The sequence below is a fragment of the Nuphar pumila genome, chromosome 15, assembly GCF_984573655.1.
Source record: "Nuphar pumila chromosome 15, dmNupPumi1.hap1.1, whole genome shotgun sequence".
Lineage (NCBI taxonomy): Eukaryota > Viridiplantae > Streptophyta > Magnoliopsida > Nymphaeales > Nymphaeaceae > Nuphar > Nuphar pumila.
In genome coordinates, this window is record NC_143263.1 from 21,662,979 (window position 1) to 21,678,459 (window position 15,481).

Below are 15,481 nucleotides of genomic sequence, written 5' to 3' on the forward strand. Positions count from 1 at the left end.
GATTTTAGTATGTGGAATCATTCCTTTGGCAGTGTATAAGCTATTAGTTCTTAACAACAAGCTAATGAAAATAGATGCACCAAAAACATAGCAAATAGGATATGCTTGATGCATAATGCAAGAAAAGAACATACATAAATGGTTTATTGTTATTTCACAGTTTGAATGACACATGGAACTCATGAAAGATCCACAATTTGATGTTTAAGAGTGGAAATACTCTTGTCAGAGATGTTCTGGAAAGATCACTACATTTAGAAGCAATATCCACACACACACACACACACTCACAGTTGAGAGAGAGAAGCACAAAATAAACAGCCTTTATTCATTCAACAAAAGGGTTAACAGCTCTAGTTATAACATAATACAAGATATAAAAGAAATGCTGTCCACCACACACATGTTATATATATATATATATATATATATATATATATATATATATATATATATATATATAATATTGCCCGATAGGGGCATTTTTGTCTTTTTACATGTATTAATAGTTGTTTATTAAAAACAACTATTTTTTGTTTCTTTTCTTATTTTTCCTTTTTTTCTTTTTTTTTCTTTTTTTTTCTTTTTTTGTATTATGTGCTTTGAGGCCCCACTTCATGGAGTCGTTGGGGCCCCAACGGTCATAAATATGACCGTTGGGAGATCCCCAACGACTCTATGAATGGGGAGCTCCTTGAAAAGAAGTTGTCATTGGGTCTTGGACTCAATTTGTGTATGTACAGGACCCGACCCGATCCATGTACTGAATCGGGTCAAAATCCAATTAGTATGTAATGTAATTTACGATATTACTAGAGGGTATTTTCGTACCCTAAAATTGTGTACTCAATATATTATTAATACATTGATAGACGCATGTGTGACTCTGACGTCTTTTCTTCCTGCAGACGCCTCTTCCATTATTTTGTTCCTTCTCTTCCTGCACAGCTCATCGTGAAGACTCCTTGTCTAACATGGTATCAGAGCAGCATGACTTCTGGGTGTGAAGAACTACTTCAACTTCATTTTTTGTCAACGTGAAAGGTCGACTTTCTCTCCTCGTCGACAGGTCGAAGCCGAGTCTTACCCTTTCACGCGATCTGCCTAATCACGTGAACCTGGTCCTTCTGCTCGTGTTTTACAGTCGACTTTCTCTTCTCGTCGACAGGTTATTCTCCTTTTCCTCTTTCTGTCAAGTTATTCTTTCTCTTCTACCCCTTCCATCGCAGATCTGAATCATATTCAGTCTGCTATCACTATTGGGTTTTGTTTCTAACCATCTTCCCTTTTTGCGCAAAGGTCAAAGTCGAGTCTTACCCTTTCACGCGATCTGCCTAATCACGTGAACCTGGTCCTTCTCCTCGTGTTTTACTTCCTAACTCTTCACGTGATTAGCTTAGGCACATGAATCTGATTCTCTTTCTCCTGTATCACGCAAAAGCCGAGCTTCTCTTTCTATTCCTTCATTCTTTATACCTGCTGGTTATCTGTCCTTTTTGTTTCCTCTGTCCACACTAGCTCTTTATTGTTTGTCTTACATAACTGAACATTATTTCAAATCTACTGTGTCTTACACAGTTCTGAAAAAGTATATTTGATCCTCTATTTTGTTTTCTATCTGAATATTATCTCATTTCCTGTCAAATCTTTATCCTGTGTCATAATTTTCTTTCATATCTCTGTGCCGATTTCTGTCATAACTCACTTTCCTCTCAAATGGATTCCCCTCATCCGCAGTCAGGCCTCTCCTCTAGCTTTCTCGGTCAACTAGTCTCTGAAAAACTGAATCATTCCAACTTCTTAACCTGAAAAAGACAGATTGTTCCGTTTATAAGGAGTCAGGACCTCTCCGGTCATCTGGATGGATCGGTCCCACCTCCTCATGCTCAAGAATCCAGAGTATGTTGCATGGATGAAAAGGGATCAATCGTTAGTGGCATACATCACTTCAACTCTCTCACAAGAGGTTCTTGTAGCCATTCCTGATGATTGTTCGGCCAAAGAACTGTGGGACAAGCTAGTTCAGACATATTCACAGATCTCTGAGGCGAGAATCATGTTTCTCAAGCGAGAATTTCAAATGTTAAAGAAAGATTCCATGTCTATTATGGAATACCTGAACAAAATGAAAGCCATCATGAGCTGGCTATTGTGGGGTGTCTCATCAGTGAAAAGGATAAGGTACAACAAACTTTGAGTGGTTTCGGGCCAGATTATCATAATATGACGACGACTTTATTATGTTTACCAGGACTTCCAAAATTTGAAGACCTTCATGCCAAACTATTGCAATATGAAATGACTCTGAAAGGATCTTCTGAAGGCATTCATGGACATTTAGGAACCCAAGATGTGTTGGCCACAGGAATGACTTATGGTAGAGGTAGAGGAAATTTCTTTCGAGGAAAGGGAGGCCAAGGGAGAAACTTTAGAGGCCATGGTATACTTCCCACGCCCAATATACAAGGACAAAGGCCCATTCCCACCTGTTTTCTATGTAATAAGAAAGGGCATATTAAAGCAAATTGTTGGTTCAACCCTCAAAACAAAGAAAAAACTCCACAAGCAGAGGCTAGGAGGGATGGAGAAGTAAAAAAGTTGTTGTTGGCAGCCTTGGCAGGCTTGAATATGAAGCAAAATGATAAAGGCACTTGGTATGTCGACTCCGGAGCAGCGACTCATGTCACGGGTGATGCGGGTAAACTCTTGAATCTCACTCCTTATGTTGGTAAGAATAGCATAGTCACGGGAGATGGTTCTCATCATTCCATCTCACATATTGGAAATGCCATTATACCCATGTCCAAGTCCTCTCTTAATCTTCCAAATGTTATTCATGCTCCTAATATTCAGAAGAACATTGTTTCTGTCTCAAAACTTGTTGATATTAATGCTTCAGTTGAATTCACTCCCTCTTGAAGACATTCGTTGAGGGAAAAAGATGGGGCAACATATACATCTTTCAAGAAGATCCTTCCTCTGTTCATTCTGACTATTCATCCTTGAAGCCTCACCAACAACAATTTCTCGCTCCTTCTGAGTTTGTGTTCGCCATTTCTGAATGTAATAAGCCAAGACTTTAGCATAGTCGTCTGGGTCATTGTGGTCGTCATTTTATTGAAAAACTTGTCTCGAATAATCTCATTCCTAAGTCTAGTCTGAGTTCAGAAGTCATTGATATAAAGTGTTCTAGTTGTCATTTATGTAAGAGTCGTGTTTTGCCATTCAATTCCATTAATAAGAGAGCTTCAAGGCCCTTTGAGGTCATATGTTCTGATGTCTGGGGTCCTGCCCCAATTGCTTCTCTTTCTGGCAGTAAATATTATCTCATTTTTGTTGATAGTTATTCACGCTATACTTAGATATTTTTCATGAAGCACAAATCAGAAGTTTTTTTATTGTTTCAAAAATTTCATTCCTTCGTTCAAAACCATTTCTCTACCAACATTCTCAATTTCCAATGTGATGGAGGAGGTGAATTCGCCTCTAGTGACTTTGCTAGTTTTCTTCAACATAATGGGATAAAGAGGAGAGTGTCTTGCCCACATACACCTCAACAAAATGGGATTGCTGAGAGAAAGCATCGACATATTGTTGAGAGTGCAATGAGCATGATGCACGGGAGCAATCTTCCTGTAACACTATGGACTGAAGCATTTCACTCCACAGTTCATGTGATAAACCGACTGCCCATGACCATTTTAGAAAATAAGTCACCATATTTTTCTCTATTTGGCATACAACCCGATTACCATGAATTACGTGTATTTGGGTCTATTTGCTATGTTCACATTGACAGCTCATTGAGACATAAGTTTCAAGACAAAGCCTTAAAGTGCAGGTTTATGGGATACGCTGAAGACTACAAGGGGTATAGGTGTTATGACCCATTGAGTAAATGTGTCAAAATATCGAGAAATGTAGTTTTTGATGAAATGAATTTTGATGTTCAGACGTCTAATTCAAGTCTTCATGTTGTTAACTCAAGTCCCAGTGTTGAGGTATACTACCCATGGTTAAATTTAGAACTCTTCTCCAGTGATAAGGAAGATTGCCCAACAGACTGTAGTCAAAAGGAGACATATGAAGAATCAACAAATGCAACTCAAAGAGAAGAGATTGTCACACAAGACTTGGAGACAACAAGGTATAAATAAGGGTGTTGTATACACCCCGGCGAGAGAAAGAGCCCTCATTCATTCCTTGTACAAATATGGGTCCTTTTGACCATGCTCCACAGATGATGGATATCAGAAGATCCTCACGGATTCGACATCCGCTTGACAGGTGGGTAAGCTATAAAAAAATTTCATTAGATTTTCAGTTGTTCTTGACATCCATAAATAAAGAGAATGAGCCTCTCATGTTCTATCAAGCTGCAAGTTCTAGAAGATGGGTCAAAGCAATAAATGAAGAAATGGAAGCCTTGCATGAATGTGGGACATGGGAGATTGTGCCTAGACCACTAAATAGAAATGTCGTTGGATCAAAATGGGTATACAAGATAAAGTATAAACCAGATGGAAGCATCGAAAGGTATAAAGCTAGACTTGTTGCTAAGGGATTCACACAAGGACAAGGACAAGACTTCGATGTAACTTTCAGCCCTGTGGTTAAGATGGGAACCATTCGTATTGTGTTGAGTCTAGCCATTGAACATGGATGGACATTGAGCCAGTTAGATGTAAAAAATGCATTTTTACACGGGGATTTAAAAGAGAAAGTCTACATGGAACAACCCACTGGGTATGTAGAACGAGACGCCAAGCAATATGTATGCAAACTAAAAAGGGCATTCTATGGATTAAAACAAGCTTCTCGTTCCTTGTTCGAGAGTTTTTCACTAGAGATACAAATGCATGGCTTTTCTCGGTCCTTTCTGGATCACTCGTTATTCATTCACAATGAACGAGATGTCACTACTCTACAATTGATATATGTAGATGATATCATCATCACAGGGAACTGCAAAAGTCACATTGAGGAGGTAAAGAAGTTATTAAGTCAGAGATTCAAAATGAAAGATCTGGGGGAGCTGCGGTATTTTCTTGGGGTGGAAGTTGATAAAAGATGTGATACACTCACCCTTACTCAGCACAAATACACGCTGGACATTCTCAGTAGGGCAGGCATGACAGATTGTAAGCCATTAGCAACTCCAAGTGCCATTCATCAGAAACTGAGTTCTAAAGAAGGGGATATATATGGAGATCCCACTAAGTATCGTAGCATAGTTGGCATGTTACAATACCTGACTTTTACTAAACCCAATATAGTGTATTCGGTTAATCAGGTGTCTCAATTTATGCATGAACCCCATACGTCACATATGGAGGTAGTCAAACGAATACTTTGTTATCTGAAGGGTATAATTGGTGATGGGCTGGTATACAAGAAAAGTGAATTAGATCCAGGCGGCGGCCATGAGGTCATTATTTATGCTGATGTTGATTGGGCGAGTGATCCAGATGAACGACGATCAGTATCTGGTTATTACAGCTTCATTGGATCGAACATGGTATCTTGGAGTAGTAGAAAACAGAAGGCGGTTGCTAGGTCAAGTATTGAGGCTGAATACAGATCGATGGCAGCTGCCACTGCTGAAGCCACATGGATAAGGCATCTCCTAACGAAAATGGGAGAACCAATTGCTCGGTCACTGCTATTGTGTGACAATCAAAGTGCCATCAATATGTCTTTCAATCCCATTCATCATAGTCGAGCAAAGCATATTGAGATAGATAAGCATTTTGTTAGAAAAAAAGTTGAAGAAAAGGAGATTGAGCCCATGTTTGTGCGAACTGAAAAGCAAGTTGCTGATATCTTCACCAAAGGGCTGACAAAGGACAAATTTTGGTTTCTAAAAGGCAAGTTGTTCATGGTCCAGGACCATGCACAACTTGAGGGAGGCTGAAAAGTTGTCATTGGGTCTTGGACTCAAATTGTGTATGTACAGGACCCGACCCGATCCATGTACTGAATCGGGTCAAGATCCAGTTAGTATGTAATGTAATTTACGATATTACTAGAGGATATTTTCGTACCCTAAAATTGTGTACTCAATATATTATTAATACATTGATAGACGCAGGTGTGACTCCGACGTCTTTTCTTCCTGCAGACGCCTCTTCCTGCACAGCTCATCGTGAAGACTCCTTGTCTAACACTCCTAAGGGTCCCTCTCTCTCTCTTGTATATAAATAGGGGTGTCTCTCCCTACATGTATTCATTCCTTTTCTCTCACTATTCAATAATACTCGAATTATGTTAGTCTTTTGGCATTGTCCCTTAGTGGACTTGTGTGTGCACTTGAGTGCTTGTCTATCCTCTTTGTAATTGTCCATTATTGGACTTGTAAGTGTTTTATACTTTGTTATTTGTAATTTCGCATAATTCATTACATGGTATTAGAGCCAGTTGAGTTCTCTTGATCTTGGAAGCATTTCTTGTGGTGTTTGAAGATCGTGACAAAAGTGCTATCACTTTCTTCATCTTTATCTTTTTCTTGTCATCATGGAGCATGAATAAAGAGTAGAGCTCTCCTTCAAACTTAATGGATCCAATTACTTGATGTGGGCATCAACCATGAAAAATCATCTTACAGAGAAGAAACTTTGGGGTTTTGTGACAGAAACCTCTCTTGAACCATTGTTAAAGCTCACCAAAGTTGAAAGAGGTATTGAAAAAGCTCTCGTTGGAGATGATCGCCTTAAAGCCATCAATGAACATCAAATAAAGGTAGATGATTAGAAAAGTAACCATGACAAAATTTTGGCATGGTTTATGAACAATCATGACATAAAAATGTGTCAACATTGCTAAATTTAAAAGATCCAGTGAAGCTTGGTTTTTTCTTAAGGGTATGTATACCCAAACGGATCTTGCTAGACAATATTTTTTGTCAAGACAAAATTAGATCCACTAAGCAAGGGGACATGCGTGTCCGAGATTACTTTAGCATTTTCCCCCTCTTTGAGATGAACTAACTTTTCTTGAGCCTAAATGGATGGCTCTCGAAGATATTGAAATGAGAAGAGAGCAAATTGAGGAGCACTTTTTTCAATTTCTTCATGATGTAAGACTGAAATTTGAATAAATGAGGTCTTCTCTCTTTTATAGAACCAAAGTTATCTCTTAAAGTTGCTCTTACCGAGGTATGTTAAGAAGAAACCCGTCTTGGCATGACCAATAAGAATGATGATGTTTTGGTCGTTACTAAGTCGACTTCCAATGTAAAAACCTATAAGTCACCTCACTTTGTAAAACAAAATAACTATGGTAATGGGCCCAACTGTAACGACCCCAACTCATCCCCTTTGAAAATGCGGATTTTTTTTTTTTAAATAGTGCGGAAAACTTCCGAAAGACCCGAGGTCCTCACAGTTCCAATTCCAACTGGATAGCCAGATACCACAAAAGAACTTGCAATTAACATCCATAAAACTAACCAATACCTTTATTCATGAGTTAAGAACTAATCTCAAAAACAGTGTTTCACTCAACAGAAAGTAACGTAACCACTGATGAAAAATAAGTAGGTGACAAGAACACTAGACTGAAGAACCAAAATAAAGAGCCACTCTGTCCACAAAGGAAACTGTCAAAACTCATTGTGACTCCCGCGCCCTCAAAGTAGCTGTCGACTTCATTGATCACATGTTCCTGCGAAAAACCAATGAAGTAGGGTGTCAGAATCGAAATCCTGAGCACAGCTACTTCTTAATGAAACAAGTGAGATAAAGGGTTAATATAAGATATCATGCAACAATTAAGGGAAGTATATACAAGACAGTTTATAGCATTTGGGGAATTTATTCATGCAATAATCATAAATGTTAAGCATGCAAAGACAGTAAAGCAGTAGCATGTAATAAAACTTCAACATGCAACAAGAAATAAACATTCAACACTTACCATCATGTATTGATTAAGGGAACCATTAAAGTCTGCATGATCTAAAGCATAACAGGAAAATGCATGACTTTTGTGCAATGTATGAATCATTTTATTATCTTCCATTTAAGTATTTTGTTTCCCTATGCATGCCCTATTAAATGCATACAACTTTAAGTTTCTCTTTTTAATTATTGTTGCCCGCGGATACACCAAACGGGTACAAACCCCGAGGTCAAGTTAGGTTACCAGAGTAGCTTAGCACACAATTCGTATTTTATTACTGGGTCCCAAACTTAGCCCTCGACCGAATCACCTTCGGAACATTAGACCTCCACATCTAATGTCGGGGACACAAGGGACACCCCACGCCCACAAGTGCCACTTCCTTGGTACCAAAAACAACAGTTGTGTCAAACACACCACTCCCGGGTAAAGTGGCGGACTCTCCCTAAAACCGTGGCCAGGAGAAGGAACCTCAATATCGGGTTTAGGGGACCAAAATTAAGCACACGGAGTTTTGTATCCTCACAGTCTCCCCAAGACCGGATTTCTAAGATCCCCATTCTCCAGATGGGTGATCCCAAAAGGTATATTACACTGAGCTTTATTATTTCTTTTTATTAAAATTTAATTTCTTAAGTTTTGCAACATCATATGCAAAAAGAAAGATAAAAGCTCGCATCTACCTCGCGAGAGCCATCACAGGACTCCGGCCTGTGGAAACATATAGAACAGTGCAATAAAGCTGAAATATTAATAAAGCATGATCTTTGCAATGCATTGAAATGAGTAAGGGAAAACAATTCCACAGCTCGGGCTTACCAAACCTTCGATGATTCATTTTGATCACTGAAGCACTAATGCAAGAATCATAACCATATGTAATGTATGCAGTGGTATCAACATGCCTCCAAGGTACAGTCATATATGTACCAAATTAATCCCTTGACAATGAATATGAAACATGACATTCCCATATGCAAATTGAACTGCCCACGTTATACCCCTTTCTTGTGCATATGCTTGGTATGCGCATGGATGCATCTTTATGCAATCATTGCCAAACAGGCCCTTAACCATGAATCGTATTGGGCTGGACAAAAAAGCATTCATGTATTTATGTGTATGCAACAACACACATCAAGTCCATCAATGTGTAAGCACCCAAAACAAACTTTGTCATGGAATAATGTTTAAGCATGTTCCAACAAACATATAAACAACTTCAACTTCTAACATATAGGGAAATAAAAATGTAGGTACATAACTCATTCTCAAAATTTATCATGCATCAAGAGATTAGAATTCCAAACTTTACTAATAACACAACCAGGCCCTGCTTTCATAAACTAACAGCATTAGGTTACTAACATGATATGATTTCCAACATGAGAAAATTTTGTAATTGGACTAATACAAGGGTGGGTGTACTGTCATTGTGTTTATCAATAATAAATCAGGGTATTGAACATAGAAATAAAAATTCCCCTTAAATTTTTTTTTCTGTTAAACAACCCAGCCATATACACAGGCCCAAATCAGGGACTGTGTATGCTGCCCGGAAGCATACCACAAAAAGGGAACCATGTGTTCTTCACATATATAATTTTTTTTTTGTAAAACATCACCTACCACACATGTCAGTACCCAGCCGATTAGATCAGCTGGGCCTGCCACGACCCTGCCATTGGCTCACCTAATTCCCAGTCAACTGGGTGCTAAGCCTGGCGCACCCTGCCAGCATGCTGGCAGCCAGCCGAGTGCTACTCGACTGGGTGTCAGCCTGCCAACAGTAACCCAAAAAAAATTTGTTGGTTATACATATATATATATATATATATATATATATATATATATATTTGAAAAGAACAAACCCAACCTAGCCGACCCTGTCGGCTGGGTCTGACAGCATATCCACAGGCCCAGCCTGTGGATATGCTGTCAGGAAACCCCCACCTATACAGACCGAAATAAAATTTTCCCCTTTTTTTTTCATGCCCAAGACCCCAGGCCAGCATCCAACCTACTGGGTCGACTGGGCCTGCCCCGGTCCTGCCAAGACCAGCATCGTACCCAGCCAATCACCTGGCTGGGACTGTCGGCTCAGCCAGCAGCTGGCAGTCAGCCGAGTGCCACTCGGCTGGCTGCCAGCCAGCCAACAACTGAACCCCAAAAAGAAAACAGATTTTATATATATATATATTTTTAAAGCCATGCCCAGTCCAGCCGACCTTGTTGGCTGGGCTCAACAGCATATACACAGGTCCAGTTTGGGCCTATGTATGCTGTCAAAAACGACAGCATAAAAGTTACGCAAAACTGCTTATTAGTCATATCATATACTTTTTTTTTTAAAAGGGAAAACACCCAGCCCAGCCGACCCTGTCGGCTGGGTCCAACAGCATGTACACAGGTCCAGTTTGGGCCTGTGTATGCTGTCAAAAACGACAGCATCAATACCCACACAGTCACTATGTGATATATATTAGTATATACCTTTTTTTTTGTTGAAAAGCAAGGAAAATACATAATATAAAAATGGGTATCTGTGGAAATCGTGGATCCACTGCTCCTCCATGGATTTCCATCAAAAGATGCATGGAAACCCCACCTCCACCCGATTTCTCATTCGTTTCAAGAAGGAGTACTCATACCTTTAGAGGAAAAATGAATAGAGGTTGTGGAAGGCGTTTGGGCTGAGCTCCGATGCCTCCAACCTTCTTCTTCTACCTCCTTCACTCTCCCTTTCTTTCTCCCCTCTCTCTCTCTCTCTCTCTCTCTCTCTCTCTTCTTCTTCTCAACCCTTTTTTTTCTCTAGGGTGAAAAATGAGGGAGAAGGGCTGCCCCCCCCCCACCCCCCCCCCTCCTTTCTCTTCTAATATAGCTGGAAACTCTTTAGAGAGTTTCTAGAATTAGGTCTTTCTCTCTTTAGGGAGTTTCCAGATTTTTTTTTTTGGACTCCTTTACTTATCATTATTTTGTTTGACTTTTTGACCTTCCTTTCCTAAAAGATATGGAAACCTCTAACCCTTTTTAATTAGGGAATAGGGTTAACCCTAAACCCTCTTAACCCAAATCCCGAAATTAATAAAAATAATTAAATTAATAAATTTATTTTTTTGAATTTACTTACTCTTAAATATTCAAAGGTTCCCAAAATTGGTCATGTTGACCATGGAGACTTTTTATATGCTAATAACCCAAATTTAAAGCTCCTGGCTGAATTTAAAGTCATAAAAATGTTGAGCTTGGATTTGGATCCGGATTCGGATCCAAGATCCAAGATCCAAACCCATACTCATACGAAAATTTGGATTAAGACTTGGATCAAGTACAGATTTTATAGGACCTAACTAGGACCCAAATCCATAAAAATCTGGATCCTAGGCCTTGGATGAAATCCGATCCAATTTCGGATCCATTTCAACAAACTGCTAAAATTTTAGAAAAACGCGATTTTCGGGCCAACCAGAACTCGAATTTGAAAAAGTAAAATACCATTGCGCTCAGAATTTCGAGGCGCATCCAATGATATATTACATGAATATCAAATTCCGAATTTTGCCCGAAAATAACCAGAATTTCGCTTGAATTTCGCTTGAATTTAAAAGTCGAAATTAGAACTCTTTGTCACACTTCGATTGGCTTGTCTAGACCTTGTTGATGAGACTTGGGTCAAACCCAAACTCTAAGACCTCGGTCTAAAACTCGAGCCTCAAACGATTTTCTTACCAAACTTAGCCAAATTTCAAAATTTTCATGAATTGACTAAGATCCGAAAACACGAGATCTTACACCAACAATAATAGTGGATATAGAAAAAGTGTCACTTGCCATCATTGTAATGAACCGGGACACATTAGACCGGTATTTCCAAAGCTTAAAGGTAAAATTGCTTCCGTTGGAGAAATCACACCTAAGAAATAAGAAGCAAGCAAAAATGAAGATATTAAAGACACACTTAACCAAATAACGGAGGCACTTCAACAATTTCTCAAATCATCCTCAACTTCGGTTGCCGCCATTGCATCTTCCTCATCTCCTTTAGGTATGTGGATTCTTGATTAGGGCTAAATCTTCACTATTGCTTTAATATAAAGTAACATGAATGCATGCGTGTGCATTGTAAGCACTGTTTTCCATGATATAAATATGCCAGATTTGGTTTAGATGTAGGCATTAGATACCCTAATTGGATTCAGGGTCAGGTACAAAATCAGATGTAAGAATCTGAATACGAACTTTAGATGTAAACAAATTCGAAATGTTAATCAGACTCGGATTCAGACATAAAACTCAATAGAATCAGAACTGATTAGTCATTTGATGCTACTATGCTTACTCAGATTCAGATTCAATTGGATATCTAACTCATCTGTTGACATCCCTACACACGCACACATGCACTCAGAATTCAAAGATATGAAACTCAACCCAATCTAAATTCAATTAGTAATTGGATGCTATTATATTTATTGAATCCAACTAAATGGAGTCAGATTTGACCAGAACTACTGGCACTAGAACTAGTAAAAAATAGAAAGAAATAGGACTACTCTTCAATCAAATCAAAACTCAAATTGATGTGATGCTTTGTTCATAAAATCCAGAGACAGTATTTGATTGTCATATCAGAAACAAAAAAGAATAAGGGGACATCCCTATACACATAAACACAAGTATAGGAGAGAGAGAGAGAGAGAGCACCACAGGCAGGATTAGGAGACCCAACATGACCGGTTAAGTTATCACCATCATCCATTCCCGTTATAACACATGAACTCTCTGTCATTCCATAACCTTCATGTAGCCGGCCACCAAAGCACCTGCAAAGATAATTCATATCATACTTTTCACATAAGACCATAATCTTCATGATTTTGCTAGACACAAACAGGTCATCAGAAAATGTTTTGGTGATTGTAGCCATTTTTACCGTAGAGAATTGACCTTTCCTTGTATAAAATTGACTTTGAAACAGAGCTGCACTTTTGAGACAGAATGTTTCCATTGTATAAGGCACACACGTGTACAGAAAAACACAAGGTTACTAGGAAAGGAAACAGAAATGATCCAAACGGAAATGGGAAATGAGATTTTTCTAAGCTCATGTGAAATGGGATTAAATAGATAAATTATATACATACATATATGTATATATATGGGTTAATATTTGGTGCTATTGAAGGCACCAAATTATATGGAACTATTGAGCTGGAAATCATAGGTTCAAGCTTTATCAACTCAATCTGATCATATAGATGTGTTGAGGAAGGTTTGTTTGCTAAGAATCAAACCTTAGATCATGTTATTTCGATCGAAAAATATGATTTTTTGAGTCATGAATTTTAGTGCATTGTGGAATTAAAAACCTGCTTATGTGTCACAATCATTTGATTCAAAACTCATTTCCCAGTAAACAAACATTGTAGATCACATCCAAAAAATTTAATTTACAAAAAAAAAATCTAAAACCTATGATTTTCAGCTCAATAGTTCCATATATTTTGGTGCCTTCAATAGTACCAAATATTAACCCTATATATAGATAGAGAGACAGAGAGGGAGGGAGAGCAAAAGTGAAAATGCAGTAATACGTAAGAAGAATATTATAAGTTTACACAAACCTGTTTATCAACATCATGATAACTAGTAAAAATTAATACATCAATTTATTTCATAAAAGCATGTGAATACCTTGATTAGATTTAGAACTAAAAAACAATCACAAGTTTGTTATGCCTCATGTAAACAAGTGCACAGTTGGGTTACTTTTCATAAAATAAAGTATCTAAATGTAACATAAGGTTTTCGGGGCTTAGATATAATATATTCAAGAAATAAGGAAAAAATAGTTTGGTTACATTAAATTATGTGAGATCCCTACATTTTATTTAGCACGTTGCATCCTTCTTAACATTAAAAATTTATAAAAAATATATACAATATTTTTCAAAAACAAGAAACTAAAAATATCTAAATAGTACAAGCATCTCGATTTTTTTTCAAGAAAAAGATTTCGTATCTAAGTGAAACATGAGAGAAACACATAAAAAATGTTTCTTCATGTAAATTAAACAGGTTTCTCATGATAGGAAATGGGTTTCACTTAATGGGACTCATGCTTCTCATGAGTTCCCCACAAGTTTTCTGCATAAGTTTTGGAAACATTAGGCTTCACGTTTCCGAAACAGGTTTCCCGCATGCAAGCGGAGTTTCCAGTAACTGAAAAATTCATAAATTTTCCTATTCATGGCTCATGGTCTTCTAACGCTGTCTTTCATTGGTCTTAGAAGTTTTCACCAGAGTGTTTACTTCTCCAAAAGTCAATGGACTTTCAAGCGTGATTTTCAGACAGTAGATTTACGTTTTATGTGATTACTAGTAATGTCCTTCAATACAAGAAACCATGAAGATTTTTTTTTTAAGATTAATGAAAAAATTGCAGGTACACTGAGTGCTGCTTAGGAGAGTAAATGTCAAAAATCCTACTGGCAGAGATAACCGTCGCATTTGAAAAATACAAGTTCACACAATGGCCTGCTTTCTTTTGTAAAGGTGGTCAGATGTTTTTGTTAATCCTAATCATAGTGACAAACATTTTTATCGGCAATTTCTCGTTTTTCAAAAACTCGCGAGAAATTGAAAAAATTTCATAAATCTCGCATTTTTTCGGCAAAATCTCGGCAATAAAAAAATAAATTAAAAATATATAATTTATTTTTATAAGAAAATATTAATAAAAATTATTTAAAAATAAAAATACACGATTTTTTGTGATAAATAGCCGTTTAAAACTTAAATATCGCGTTTAAATCACGGTATTTATGTTTTTTTCATAAATCTTGCGATATTTTGAAAATCCCACGAGAAATTGCCATTTTAAATTTTCAGGCAATTTCTCGCGATATTATCGCGAGATTTTCATAAATCTTGCGATATTTGTCACTATGATCCTAATACATTCTATATATTCTTTATAATTGCCAAAGCTCATGTGGTTTTGTATACACAGCAGCACCAGAGAGCTTGATATTTAGATTTTATTGGCAGCCAACCACTAATTATAAAGAATAAACAGTAACTACTGCAATTAATAGCATCCTGAAACAAGATATAACTTACACCCTCAAGGAATCCATGACCTCTGGAGACAAAGGTGAAGCACCGGAACCCAAAAACCGGACTCGTCCTCCAAGTCCTGCCTTAATTTTATTAAATACAAGTTGATCCCACACAGGTGATGGGGCTTTGCCTGTGAGATTTATTCATCTATTAGAACAAATAAACACAAAATAACACCAAATAGCATTTAACATAAACTACATTCTTTTTATCTCTTTTCACCATTTTTTCCCTAGTCAAGTAAAAACAGCAAAACCTGAAACAGTAGAAAGAAAATTCTGACCTTCTGCACTTTTGAAAAACATAGGCACCTAATGTAGAACATAGGTACAAAAAGAACAATATAAAAGAGGAAACTGTTTACCCAGAATCAACACTAATGCATATGAAGTAACTCTAGAAAGGACAATTTCCATGGATTAGCCTAAATATTTCTGAATATAGAGACTGGACAATTTCT

The 15,481-nt window shown here is 37.6% G+C and overlaps 1 protein-coding gene across 1 annotated transcript in view; it reads right to left on the bottom strand.

Annotated features, from left to right (window-relative positions):
- Positions 1–15,481, bottom strand: part of LACS6 (long-chain acyl-CoA synthetase 6) — a 153,760-nt gene that overhangs the window by 15,134 nt on the left and 123,145 nt on the right. The window contains exons 15-16 of the mRNA XM_089988294.1: positions 15,022–15,151; positions 12,604–12,722 (exon numbers count right to left, since the gene is read on the bottom strand). Of these exons, the coding sequence (XP_089844420.1) occupies positions 12,604–12,722; positions 15,022–15,151 (249 nt within the window). The remainder of the gene's footprint in view (positions 1–12,603; positions 12,723–15,021; positions 15,152–15,481) is intronic.